This window comes from Aspergillus karnatakaensis (genome assembly GCF_047715665.1).
Source record: "Aspergillus karnatakaensis strain CBS 102800 unplaced genomic scaffold BJY04scaffold_13, whole genome shotgun sequence".
Lineage (NCBI taxonomy): Eukaryota > Fungi > Ascomycota > Eurotiomycetes > Eurotiales > Aspergillaceae > Aspergillus > Aspergillus karnatakaensis.
Window position 1 is genome coordinate 462523 of NW_027395725.1, and position 12908 is coordinate 475430.

The 12908-nt window shown below is 51.5% G+C and overlaps 5 protein-coding genes across 5 annotated transcripts in view; 4 read left to right on the plus strand and 1 right to left on the minus strand.

Moving 5' to 3' along the window:
• BJY04DRAFT_206312 (MDR family MFS transporter) overlaps positions 1-278 on the plus strand; it is a gene marked incomplete at both ends in the record, with an annotated part of 2201 nt that extends 1923 nt beyond the window's left edge. Inside the window, one exon of the mRNA XM_073713697.1 lies at positions 248-278. Within this exon, the coding sequence (XP_073573593.1) occupies positions 248-278 (31 nt within the window). The remainder of the gene's footprint in view (positions 1-247) is intronic.
• A 151-nt stretch (positions 279-429) lies between these two features.
• Positions 430-3958, plus strand: BJY04DRAFT_184377 (uncharacterized protein). Its single transcript, XM_073710604.1, has one exon. The coding sequence runs from the start codon at positions 1036-1038 to the stop codon at positions 3463-3465; it is 2430 nt and encodes an 809-aa protein (XP_073573594.1). The 5' UTR covers positions 430-1035; the 3' UTR covers positions 3466-3958.
• Positions 3959-5229: 1271 nt separating this feature from the next.
• Positions 5230-7678, plus strand: osm1 (putative fumarate reductase Osm1; the record flags this gene model as incomplete). The annotated part of the gene is made up of 5 exons (XM_073718409.1): positions 5230-5263; positions 5328-5396; positions 5505-5742; positions 5801-7251; positions 7310-7678. 5 exons carry the CDS (start codon positions 5230-5232, stop codon positions 7405-7407), a joined length of 1890 nt encoding a protein of 629 aa, XP_073573595.1. The 3' UTR covers positions 7408-7678.
• Positions 7543-9219, minus strand: BJY04DRAFT_24098 (uncharacterized protein). Its single transcript, XM_073719990.1, has one exon. It carries the CDS (start codon positions 9051-9053, stop codon positions 8016-8018), a length of 1038 nt encoding a protein of 345 aa, XP_073573596.1. The 5' UTR covers positions 9054-9219; the 3' UTR covers positions 7543-8015.
• Positions 9220-9647: 428 nt separating this feature from the next.
• BJY04DRAFT_184387 (protein phosphatase 2A regulatory subunit CDC55) lies at positions 9648-12796 on the plus strand. The gene is made up of 7 exons (XM_073710605.1): positions 9648-9866; positions 10041-10418; positions 10587-10627; positions 10696-10793; positions 10853-11498; positions 11553-12118; positions 12178-12796. The coding sequence occupies exons 2-7, from the start codon at positions 10375-10377 to the stop codon at positions 12199-12201; spliced, it is 1419 nt and encodes a 472-aa protein (XP_073573597.1). The 5' UTR covers positions 9648-9866; positions 10041-10374; the 3' UTR covers positions 12202-12796.
• The last annotated feature ends 112 nt before the right edge of the window (positions 12797-12908 follow it).

A 12908-nucleotide genomic window follows, 5' to 3' on the forward strand; every position in this document is an offset into this window, starting at 1 on the left:
GGAGAAGGAGAAGGAGAAGGAGAAGGAGAAGGAGAAGGAGAAGGAGAAGGAGAAGGAGAAGGAGAAGGAGAAGGTGAAGGTGAAGGTGAAGGTGGTGGATCCTGTGGAGGTTGAGGTCGGGAGTCGGAGAGGGCTGGGGGCGTGTGAGGTGATGTGATGTGATGTGATCGGTATGTTTAGCGAGTTTCTTATGCATATAGTTGGAGCATCAAAAGTATAGTTAATGTTTTCTACACGCCTATGATAGAAGAACGGCATTGAAGCATCTTCGTGGATAGAAGCTCATATTAGGATTGGACTTGAGGCCTGGAAAAGAGCTCAGGTGTTCATCCAATCCTAGTAGCAGACAAACAATAATATCGTATCTACAGCTTATAAGTTAGCCAACGAGGACCTACAACCGACAGAGTTAATTGTACGGATACTATATGCGAAAGAACAAAAGTATAATTTGGATCGAGGTAGTGATTCAAACTGCATTAGTAGGATTAGTCTCCAGCCTTCAACCATGAAGACTACCTACCTAGATACAGACTTATCCACTCGTGGTCCGGGGTATTGTTCTCGACTCGATCTCACCATAGTTAGTCTACTTCAGCAGTGACTTTCCAACGCGGACAGCAATGTCAAACCATACCGTATATCACCTCACGAGTATCAACCCGATTCGCCCTAATTATCCATATTATCCGGGACCGTCTACCCCCGATTTGCGGGGTGCTAGATTAGCCTGGATATTTACCACCAATGACCACCCGCACTTCCCCAGATTGAGCTCTTCTCCGGCGTAGCGAGAACAGACTACTCTAACCCGCGAGCCAGCATGGCGAGACCAGTTTTTATTGTCCGAGTTGCAGGGACGGCATGGATATTGCGTACGAGGGAGACACGGGGCGTAGTCCGCACCGAACTAGATGGTTAAAGATCCAGAACACTGCGGCAGGCTGATACATAATGAAATGTAACTTCCCACTGCCCATTGATCAAGATTCAGGCTAGTTAGTGAGATCAAGAAGCAAGAAGGCTCTGGCCAAAATGAAGACATCCTGGCTCGCCTTCACAGCCGCGGGCCTTTGCGGCCTAGCGCAATCTGCAGCCGCCCGAACAACCGACTATGGGTATACCTACAAACCAGTCGCCGTCTCCGGCGGAGGCTACATAACGGGCATCCTCGCCCACCCGACAGAGAAGGACCTCCTGTACACACGCACCGACATAGGGGGAACATACCGGTGGTCCGCGAAGGGGGACAAATGGATTCCATTGAACGACTTCATTACCGCCGCGGACGAGAATCTTCTCGGAACCGAGAGCATAGCGCTGGATCCGACGGATCCGGACCGGCTATACCTGGCGCAGGGACGGTATCTGAGTTCGAACAACTCTGCGTTTTTTGTGTCTGATGATCGCGGGGAGAGCTTTGATGTTCATCCGGCGCCGTTTCTGATGGGTGCGAATGAGCTAGGGAGGAATAATGGGGAGCGACTTGCGGTGAATCCGTTCAGGACGGAGGAGTTGTGGATGGGGACTCGCAATGCGGGATTGCAGAGGAGCAGGGACCGTGCGAAGACTTGGAGTAATGTGACCAATTTTCCGGATGCCGCGGTGAATGGAATTGGGATTTATTGGGTGATTTTTGATCCGAGTGTTAAGGGGACGATTTATGTCGGTGTTGGTGTGCCGAATGGGCTTTATGTTACCAAGGATTTTGGGGAGAGCTGGGAGTCGATCCCTGGGCAGCCGACGGAGTGGAGTGATGATATCCTTGTGTTTCCGGAGGAGACGCAGCCGCAGAGTACGGGGCCGCAGCCTATGAAGGCTGTTCTGGCGAAGAATGGCGCGTTGTATGTGACTTTTGCGGATGCGCCAGGACCGTATGGGGCTACTTATGGTGAGGTGCATGTTTACAATACTACGTCGGGGGAATGGGCGAATATCACACCGAACAAGGATAACTCTTATCCGCCGCCATTTGAGGGCCAGGCTTTCCCTGCTGGGGGCTTTTGTGGGTTAAGCGTCGATGCGAAGGATCCTGAGACGCTTGTGGTGGTTTCTCTTGATCGTGATCCTGGGCCAGCGCTGGATAGTGTATATTTGTCCCATGACGGTGGAAAGTCCTGGAAGGACGTTTCTCAGCTTTCGACGCCTCCAGGTTCTGGTGGATACTGGGGCCATCCGATTGAGGATGCTGCATTCAAAGATGGCACTCCTGTTCCATGGCTGAGCTTCAACTGGGGACCTCAATGGGGCGGGTACGGTGCCCCTTCGCCTATTCGCGGCCTGACAAAATTCGGATGGTGGATGACAGCAGTCCTTATCGATCCCAACAACTCAGACCACATCCTCTATGGCACTGGCGCTACCATCTGGGCAACTGACGATCTATCAAGTGTCGATAAGAACAAGTCTCCTGACTGGTATATCCAAGCCCAGGGCATTGAGGAGTCTGTTGCGCTGGCCATGGCTAGCCCTAATGGCGGTCCTTCCCATTTGCTCACTGGACTTGGCGATATTCACGGCTATCGCTATGGCGATCTTGACGTTCCACAGCCCATGTTTGACCTCCCAGTTTTCTCAAACCTGAATGCTCTCGACTGGGCTGGCCAGAAGCCAAAGACGATCATTCGCGCCGGTCCTTGCGGTCACAACTACACTGATGGCTGTGGTCTAGCCGCCTTCTCAGCCGACGCCGGTGACACTTGGACGAAGTTTGCAACCTGCATCCCGGGAATAGAGACCGGGACTCCGAACCCTGGAACTATAGCCATCGACGCCTCAGGCGAGTATATCGTGTGGTCCTCTGCGATGACTACATATTGGCCGACCCTGCAGGCAATCACGCCCCGAACAAATGAATCTGGGCCATACAGTACCATTGATCTCGGCAAGACTTGGATCTCTCCAACCGGACTCAATGCTCAGACCCCAAACATCAGTGCTGACAGAGTTCAACCGAGAACGTTTTACTCTTTCACTGATGAGCACTGGTACGTTAGCAGGGATGGTGGTCTTTCGTATCGCTCTTATAAAGCCCAAGAGGTTGGACTGCCTGCGTATCCCGGTGCAATACCAATTGCAAGTTTCGCCAAGGCAGGTGAGATTTGGCTGCCACTTGGTGACTTTGGTGTCTACCACACCCGTAATTTTGGCAGAAAATGGACCAAGGTCTCTGGGCGTGGTGTAGCAGCAAGGCACCTGACGATCGGTGCTGGTTCGAGACGCTCTTCGAAGCCGGCGCTCTTCATTGTCGGAAAAGCAGCAAGCCGGGGTCCGCTCAGCCGAGACGGGGTGTATCGATCAGACGATAATGGAAAAACCTGGGTGCCAGTCACGGACGATGGGCATCAGTACGGTGGTATTGGAATGATCCAAGGTGATCCCCGTGTGTATGGACGTGTTTATCTGGGCACTGGAGGTCGTGGCATCATCTATGCTGACATTCAGAAGGGCAAGGGCCGGGGCTGAATTTCAGGTATCTTAGTGCTAAAGTTTTCAACAGCAGTTCGAAAATCGGATAACATATTTTGAGAGTTTCGGCTTTCGGACGATTTCTTTAGTAGAGTTCTCACGTATCTCCGGGGTCTAATGGAGATGCTCCGACTCCCGAGTCAACAAGCAGTCAAACAGGGCTTGTCTGACCTCTGCCGGAGTGGACGAATAGTGCACCTTTCAACCTCCCAAACATACTAAGCTCAGTAAGTGCGGTAACCGAAGATCTAGACGGCTGTCGTACACTGTCCGAGCAAAGCACAACAGCGTCGTATACATCCGGTGCGGCATTAGCCCGATCCTAGGTCGCTCGGTGTTACCTCCGAGCTAGCAAAAGGTAGCTCGGGAAAGATAAGACCGAGAGGAGGACAGTTCGCTTTTGTCGGTAAGGTGTCCGACGGTGAAAAATGCCAACCTAGACACTGGAGATTGGAGCGGCGGACCCTCCTAGGATTCCAGGGTTGCTTTTCGCCGACAGCACGATTTCTCTCACCGAGAGTTCTTCAACCATGCTCAGCAGGTGCCGGCAATTGAAACTTCTCAATGCGTTGAGGATCAGGTGACTCGGGTTTGAGCCTGACTTACGTCATAACCTCAATAGCCGACCATACACGTGATCAATCGCCGACTGGCTTCTCGCAGGAACGGGGAGGTTTTGGATCAGGGCGCGATTGTAATCCTGCCGGGGATTTCACGCGAATGCATGATTGTATTCAATTGAACGGTACTGCTGCGGCAGCATCGCTGCTGCATTGCAGAGCAAGAGGATCCTTGGTGCTCGGGCCGAGGCATTACTGCATTGGTCTGGAGCAAAAGACCCCAGCAACAGCACAGGAAAAGGACCGGAAGTAAGTGAGAGAAAGCGGCACTCTGCTTTTGTGACCTGCCCGCTAATTATCCGTTGCAGACCGCTCGGTACTTGTCAAGCTTGCCGGTCGATGCTGTCCTGCACCCAGATCAGCCGTAGTAGCAGTAACGGCAGCTGAGTGTGATCAGAAGTCATGTTAAGACTCCCGGAGTCCAAGCAGGTTGCGCCAATGAGATGAAACACATTAAGTCCATGATATGCTGAAGAGGGTCTTACTAAGAGGAAAGGGCGACATGCCTGAAGAGTGCGGTCTCGTTTGCATGTGAAAGCTGGGGATGTCATCAACGGCATCGGATGACCTCCAGAACTGGGAGGGAGATTCGTCCAGCTGGAGCATGTGAAGTTTGATAGTGGTAGTCTGGAGTGGATCGACAAAGAATGAATGGCTTGTTGCGTCGAGGAACCCTTGGTGATGGGTCTGGATGAGGTTGTTGATGGACAATCCGACAAACCAGCACGCGGCAAATGCCCTTTACTAAGGGCGCAGTCCACTCTCCCCAGACTCCCAGAATCGCCTCCGCTGAGTATGGGGAAACCATGTAGAAATGCCACCAAACCCGTAGAACAGAACTTGGAAAGAACCACTGGATTTAGAGATCTATTAGTTAATACATTATTTGAGCGTATATTAAATAATACAGAAACTGTCGGTCGGACAGCGCAGGCCGTACCGTATAGCCATCTGGAAGGCCGTCCTGTGAGCCTCGGCCGAAAAAGCGACTTTCTCCCCCGTCGGCTTCTGAACGATTTGTTGCTCTTAACTTCTTAAGTTCTTCTGCATCCCTCCCCCGTCATTCTTCTTCCTTCACTTTCCCACCTCCTTTCTCCTCTCCCTCCTCCATCTCTCCCTATTCTAACTTCATATCTCAATCATGGCCCCTAGAGTAATTGTTGTCGGTGGTGGATGTGAGTTCCCTCACCTTCTTCCCCAGATATCCCCCGCATTTGCTGATCCGTCTTCGTCGCTCAGTGTCCGGTCTCAGTGCCGCCCACACCGTCTACCTGAACGGTGGAAATGTTCTCGTTCTCGATAAGCAAGGTACGTCGCTACAGTCGCTCTATACCGCCTGTTCTATCTATACATGAGACGCCCTGTTGCGATGAAGGTACACACGAATCGTGGTCAGCCGAGGCTAACCTCTTCCAGCCTTCTTTGGCGGCAACTCAACAAAGGCCACATCCGGTATCAACGGTGCCCTCACTCGCACTCAGGTCGATCTCGGCATTCAAGACAGCGTCAAGCAATTTTACGACGACACCCTGAAATCCGCCAGAGACAAGGCTCGTCCTGATCTCATCAAAGTCCTCACATACCAGTCCGCAGCTGCCGTCGAATGGCTGCAAGACGTTTTCAACCTAGATCTCACACTTGTTTCCCGCCTCGGGTAAGTTTAACCCGAACCCTGTTTAAGCCACTAGAATGGCCATACCTAATTCCTGCAGTGGCCACTCCCAGCCCCGAACCCACCGTGGCCACGATGCCAAATTCCCTGGCATGGCCATCACATACGCTCTTATGCAGCGCCTAGAAGAGCTCGCCGAGTCAGAGCCCGAGCGAGTCCAGATCATCAAGAAGGCCCGTGTCACGGGTGTCAACAAAGAAGGTAACACCGCTACTGGTGTCACATTCGAGGTGGACGGTCAGTCTAAGACCGCTGACGGTGTCGTCATTCTGGCTACCGGTGGTTATGCCGCTGACTTCGGCGACACTTCGCTTCTCAAGCAACACCGACCTGACACATTCGGCTTGTCCAGCACCAACGGCACGCATGCTACTGGTGATGGTCAGAAGATCTTGATGTCCATCGGTGCCAACGGTATTGACATGGACAAGGTTCAGGTTCACCCCACAGGTCTTGTTGACCCCAAGGACCCCACTGCCAAGTTCAAGTTCCTTGCCGCTGAGGCGCTCCGTGGTGAGGGTGGTCTTCTTCTTAACTCCGACGGCGAGCGATTCTCTGATGAGCTTGGCCACCGTGACTACGTCTCTGGTCAGATGTGGAAGGAGAAGGAGAAGGGCAAGTGGCCCATCCGCCTTGTCCTCAACAGCAAGGCTTCCAACGTCCTTGACTTCCACACTCGGCACTACTCCGGCCGCGGTCTGATGAAGAAGATTACCGGTAAGGAGCTAGCCAAGGAGATTGGCTGTGGTGAGGCTGCCCTGAAGAAGACCTTCGATGACTACAACGCTATTGCCGATGGAAAGAAGAAGGACCCCTGGAACAAGAAGTTCTTCCACAACCTTCCCTTCAGCATTGATGACGACTTCCACGTTGCTCTCATGGAGCCCGTGCTACACTTCACCATGGGTGGTATCGAGATCAATGACCGCGCCGAGGTTCTCAACTCCGAGCAGAAGCCGTTCGAGGCTCTCTACGCTTGCGGTGAGCTGGCAGGTGGTGTCCACGGTGCCAACCGTCTTGGTGGCTCGTCTCTGCTCGGCTGTGTCGTCTATGGTCGTGTTGCTGGTGACAGTGCTAGCCAGCATCTCTTCAAGAAGCTCGTCGCCGGTGGTGCCTCTCCCGCGCAACAGCGTCTCGGCCAAATCTCTCTGCACATCGACCCCTCTACCCCCGGAAAGATCTCTGTTGAGTGGACTGGCGCCGGTGCCAGCGGAGCCCAAGCCACGACCGGTACCAACCCCGCTGTCTCAACGGCAGCTCTCCCTGCTGATGCTGATGCCCCTGCTGAGACATCCAAGCCGACAACTAAGCCCGCTAAGTTCACCATTCCCGAGACCGAGTACTCGATGGAGGAAGTCGCCAAGCACAACAAGAAGGAAGACCTGTGGATCGTTGTTAAGGGCATTATTCTTGATGTTACGAACTGGCTCGACGAGCACCCTGGTGGTGCCAACGCCCTATTCAACTTCATGGGGCGTGATGCCACAGAGGGTACGTTCTTTCCCCACATTACAAACAACGATGATCCCAAAATGCTAATGATGTCCAGAATTCGAGATGCTCCACGACGACGAAGTCATCCCCAAATACGCTCCTCACATCGTTATCGGCCGAGTAAAGGGCCAAACCCCCAGCCTTGAATATTAAGCATGAATAGAACGGGCATATTATACATAAGAGAAAATACCTGCAACCGCCATCTGGATTGGATACATACCCTCTTATTCTTTTTCCAGCTTACTTTTGTCACGTCTGTTGTTTGTCATGATAGTAACTAGCCTCTTCCTTTGCTTGTAAGATACGATCTACTTTTTTTTCTACCTCCAGATTTATTCCTCTGGGCGATTATTCATCCAACTAGTAGCTCTCTGACAGGTAAAACAAACATGCGCTTCTACGCATTACGTTTATGTTGTCTGGCGATGATGTTTTCACTCTGCTTGTCTATATATAGTTGCGCATGTACGTAGATAGTTGATGCAGAGATGCAGCTTGTGTACTTCAGTACTGAGATACTGAACCTTGGTTATTAGTTTTCTGGTTTTCTGGGTCGTTTCCGCGAACGTACAGGAACCCCAGAGTATTGACTTTACAGGATCATCGTGACGTACACCGAAGTCAAGAAAGTTTTCGATGTGATATCGAGATGTCGCTTTTTGCGATTGTTTTATGTAGGGTATACTCTGGAATCGGTGGCTGGATGTATATATGTATATGTGTGTATGTGTAGATAGATTACTGCTATTGGTATAAGGTTACTGCTGCATATGCTGTAGAATCATCTTAAGTCGGCGAACGGCAGGTCCATATTCGCTACCGGGTGAATCCTTATTAGACTCTATCTCCTTTGCAGCCGCCTCAAGTGAAGGCTGGAGATAGCCCCAGACCTCATCGTGGTATCTCTCCTCTACGGATATCCAGTCTGCAGCTCCTGGTAGGCTGGTGAGGACCGAGTCTCGCAGTGTTGTCGCGGGTGTAATAGTAGAGGCAGGAAGTGAGTCCAAGAACGAGCCTATATCGGGAACTAGGCTTTGGGGATTAAGTTGGCGGGACTGTTCTGGGCTTCTTTGTGAATCTAGGCATTGGGGTAACTGGCGTCGGAAGGACTCGATCATTTGGACTTCCGCTGGGGTAAGTTGAGGGGGCGTAGGTTCGGTGTCAAGGTATTCTGGGGGCTCGTTGGCTGTGGGCGGAAATTCTGGGTCGAAGGTTTTGTCACTGAGGATCGAGACTACGGCGTCACCGTCGGATGGTAATAAGGTTGCTGCTGCCGTTATTCCGTCATGGTAGCTCGAGAGTCCAGACCCGCCGTCTGATTGTATTGCCTTGCCCTTTCCTTTGCCGGTATATTCTCCAGAATTCAACATGTCGTCGCCGTATGAGGCTTGAAATTCGTCCTCTGTGAGCCCAGGAAGATGAAATCCTCCAGGATCAGCTGATGGCTGAGATCTGAATGTTTCTGTAGGGACATGGCTCGTTTGCGCACGCGCGGACGACGACGAAGAGCCGCCTGATTCTCTGTATTGTTCTGCAGCTGCTAAGGCCGAGGACGAGGACGGCGCAGCTTTGCTGCTGTCGGAGAGCAGGTGCGCAGTGTCTGCTGAAGCTGTGGATGGGAGAAAAGCATTGCGTGCGAGCTCTGAGGCTGATCGTTGAATGCGCGAAGCTAAAGACTGGGATCCCCGGCTAGTCTGCTCTGAGTCCGGAGGGCTAATGTCGTTGCTATCTGGACTGCGTTGCGTATCCGGAGGTCTGCTCTCGTCAGAACTACCCCGCTTCGGATAATCGGACATGGTCAGGTTGAGGTAGTGGGGGTCGGTTGGCCTAGCCGGTGCGCGACTGTGGGATGTAGAAGCTGGAGGAGAGCTGCGGAGCTAGGATCCTTCAGAAGAAGCTTGGATTTGGAGGAACAATAAATCAAAGTTCATGCCTTGCCGATGGCTTCAAAGGCCGTCCCGGCTCGGGCTAGAGGTTCGGGATGGGTAGGAAGACATCGAAAGAGCATGTGAAGGAATCATAATCCTCGGGTTCACATCTTGACGAGATTGGAGATAATATTCTCAGCCTGAGTAGTAGCGAGAGCAAATCAAGAAAGAAGAGGCGGCCAGCCAATTTCACGCATGGCAGACATGGCAGCGTGAGAGCTGCATGGTACAAACAAGTGGTTTGGGATAATGGGGTGCGCGGGAAGAGGCACTTCTGCGAGAAAGATACAGATTCTGATCGATGTCGCGGGACGGAGATCTCCTAATTGTATATTTGTATATATTGCAGAATTAGAGCAATCCAGGCCAAGGCTCAATGATCTTGATAACAAAATGCAGGGCAACGCTGGCAGTGACGAAGATGGTTGATGTCAGCGCCCACTCTGAAGGTTGGGTTTATGGGCAGCCACAGCCAGTCCACTCGCCCTCGCCCATTCTCCCCACCATCACCGCAACGGGTCTTTCCAAACCGCCTCACCTCAAGTTTCGAAACAACCCCCATCATCCATCACCCGCTCTTCTCCCAACTTCGCTCAACTCCCACGCTCGTTCCGCTCATCAACAGCTTCCGTCGTCTGTTGTTGTGGCCCGTGGTCGTTGCTGTCGTCGCTGTCGTCGCTTGTTTGTCTCTCCTCACCGTGAAATAATACTGCCCATACCCGCCTTCAAAGACCGAAGGGGGACCTCTACAAGAAGAAAAAATTATTCCTTTCACCGACACGCGCTCCCTCTTCCGCTACTGCTAGCCTAAGCTATTAATCACTCGTCTTCTTTATCCTGCAACTAACTGATCAGCCTTTCTGGTGTTCGATCCCCGTTGCGAGCTCACCTCATCCCACCTGCCGCGTCCCTCCCGACTTAAGCACTCGGTTTCTGCCCTCGAGGTTCATATCTGTACCGGAGTCACTCTATTCTGCGCCATCAACCTCAGACGATCAACTCGTCTTCATCCTTTGTCACGAATCACATATCGGATTCCTTCGATTTTCGACTCCTTCTTTGTGCACGAGCCGGTCCCACGAACCCCGCTTATACTAGCACGTCTTTCAAGATCCGGGCATCTGGATTTTGAACTCTCACATATCGTTTGCCAGTGACGTACCCGAATTAGGGTCGTTCTCGAAAGAAAATGGTGGACAGGGACCCAGGTACACCAACCTGGAAATTTACACAGTGAGTGCCAGTCCCGCCATTTTGGCTCAGCTTCGTATCTACAATGCCTTTGTTCGATAACTGGGCGGGTCTTGATGCGGCGGTTGAGGATGGATTTGTTATTTGTCTCCGTTTGCACTTGATTTGGGCCATCTCAATGGCGCCTTCCGGATGCTAACAGCTGTGTAGATGCTTTGGCGATAAAGGCGACGTTGAAGACATCACTGAAGGTAATCTATATTCCCGCCCTTGGTCTACTACAATGTCTTCTGAACCTAACAATCATATCACTCACTAGCCGATATCATCTCGACTGTCGAGTTTGACCACACCGGAAACTACCTCGCCACAGGAGATAAAGGCGGACGAGTGGTGCTCTTCGAGAGGAATGAGACGGTAGCAAACCTTCATGCGTACTACCAAGGGCACTCGTCTGATGCTAATCTTTCGGGCAGAAAAAAACCTGCGAATACAAATTCCATACCGAATTTCAGTCACACGAGCCAGAGTTCGATTACTTGAAATCCCTGGAAATTGAAGAGAAAATCAACAAGATAAAATGGTGCCGGCGACAAAATGCGTCCCATTTCCTGCTATCAACAAACGACAAAACAATCAAGCTCTGGAAGGTCTTTGACAAATCGCTCAAGGTCGTTGCGGAGAACAATCTCTCTACTGAGCTTACTCCTGGCGGTGTTGGCGGCGGAGGTGCCCCCCGGGCACCCCGTGTGAACTTCAAGGACTCATCAGCGTTGAAGCTCCCGAGAATGACGCATCACGATACTGTCGTCGCCGCTGTACCCAGACGAACGTACGCCAACGCCCACGCCTACCACATTAACAGCATCTCCGTCAACAGTGACGGGGAAACTTTCATTAGCAGCGACGATCTACGAATCAACCTTTGGAACCTGAATATCCAGGACCAGAGTTTCAACATCGTTGATATTAAACCGGCAAACATGGAGGAGCTGACGGAGGTTATTACGGCGGCGGAGTTCCACCCTACGAGCTGTAATTGGTTCATGTATGCGAGCTCGAAGGGAACTATTAAGCTTGCAGACATGCGACAGCGAGCTCTGTGCGATTCTCACCACAAACGTGAGTACCCATCTTCTTCACCACTTATTCAAGATGACTGACATCTGCGTGTAGTCTTTGAGCAAGAGGAAGACGCATCTTCTCGTTCTTTCTTTTCCGAAATCATCTCCTCGATATCAGACGTAAGGTTTTCCCACGATGGCCGGTACATTGTATCAAGGGATTACTTGACCGTCAAGATCTGGGACGTCAACATGGAGCGACAGCCTTTGAAGACCATTCCCATCCACGAGCACCTACGACCCCGCTTATGCGACACATACGAGAACGATAGCATCTTTGACAAATTTGAGGTGGTTTTCTCTGGAGATGCGGAGAACGTCATGACTGGAAGCTACAACAACAATTTCATGATCTACCCCACCGATCCGGCCAAGGAAACTGAGATAGTGCTGCAGGCCGACAAGTCTGCCTTCAAGGCCAAGAAGGTTGGCGTGCCAACGCCGATGAACAAGGGTGCTAACGGGAAAAAGAGTAACTCAAGGGCTGGTAGTCCCGCTGGTCCTGGCAGCCGCATGAAGAAGGAGACCGACGCAGACCAGATTGACTTCAATAAGAAGATTCTTCATATGAGCTGGCATCCTTTCGAGGACAGTATCGCTATTGCCGCCACAAACAACGTGAGTGTCGCCCGTTACAACTATTCTCTGAAACACAATCTAACATCCTGGGAAATTAGCTGTTTGTCTTCTCCGCACTCTAAACGAGTTCCAACGGTCACGCCGCCGCAGTGATCAGTCTCAGCAGCGTGTGGGTATAATCAGAGACGCCACCAAGATGAGGAATTTCTTAAATCGCAAACTACCGGTCCGAGCCCCCAAACTTCTTGTTTTTCTTGCTGCCACGTTCCGCTTGTTGGAGTCTAGTCATGTGTCTCTACAGGACGATGTGTTAGCACAATCGCTATCTACGAACTATGGGAGATACAACTCTCATTCTACTATTGCTTTCAGGGCAGAATTGGCGGTTTTGAAGATTTCTTGAGGCAGGTGGAGGGCGTTTCATCATGGTTCATATAGAGCGAGCAGATGCAGATCGCGGGCCCAGATTGTTTCCGTCTCCCTTCTCTGACTTTACGCCTGTATTCACTGCCTGTGCCTGTACTGCGACTCTGCATTTATCGCATCCAGAGACGGTCGAATTGCCTCTGCCACCACTGATCAAGGCAGCGGACGAGTCGATTGGCTGCACTTAGAGAAAGACTTCATATTCCAATGGCTCGGACTGGATTAGTTTGGAGACTACTTAGCGTTACTTGAGTAGATAATGATATATGCGAGTTCACTAACAGGTTAGTAGTCTTGTTGCGAGTACATCATACCATAGTATCATATTATCAGTCAGGTTGATTAGTGACGTCGGAAACCTCAGGCTCCATCTAGAGCCAGTCTGAGCCAATCACCGTGCATC

Bases quoted from the DNA above. Each gene is read 5' to 3' on its own strand.
- BJY04DRAFT_184377 (XM_073710604.1), top strand. From the start codon at position 1,036: ATGAAGACATCCTGGCTCGCCTTCACAGCCGCGGGCCTTTGCGGCCTA.
- BJY04DRAFT_24098 (XM_073719990.1), bottom strand. From the start codon at position 9,053: ATGTCCGATTATCCGAAGCGGGGTAGTTCTGACGAGAGCAGACCTCCG.
- BJY04DRAFT_184387 (XM_073710605.1), top strand. From the start codon at position 10,375: ATGGTGGACAGGGACCCAGGTACACCAACCTGGAAATTTACACA. The intron at 10,419-10,586 runs GTGAGTGCCAGT...ACAGCTGTGTAG, and splicing joins CCAACCTGGAAATTTACACA to ATGCTTTGGCGATAAAGGCG. The intron at 12,119-12,177 runs GTGAGTGTCGCC...CTGGGAAATTAG, and splicing joins CTATTGCCGCCACAAACAAC to CTGTTTGTCTTCTCCGCACT.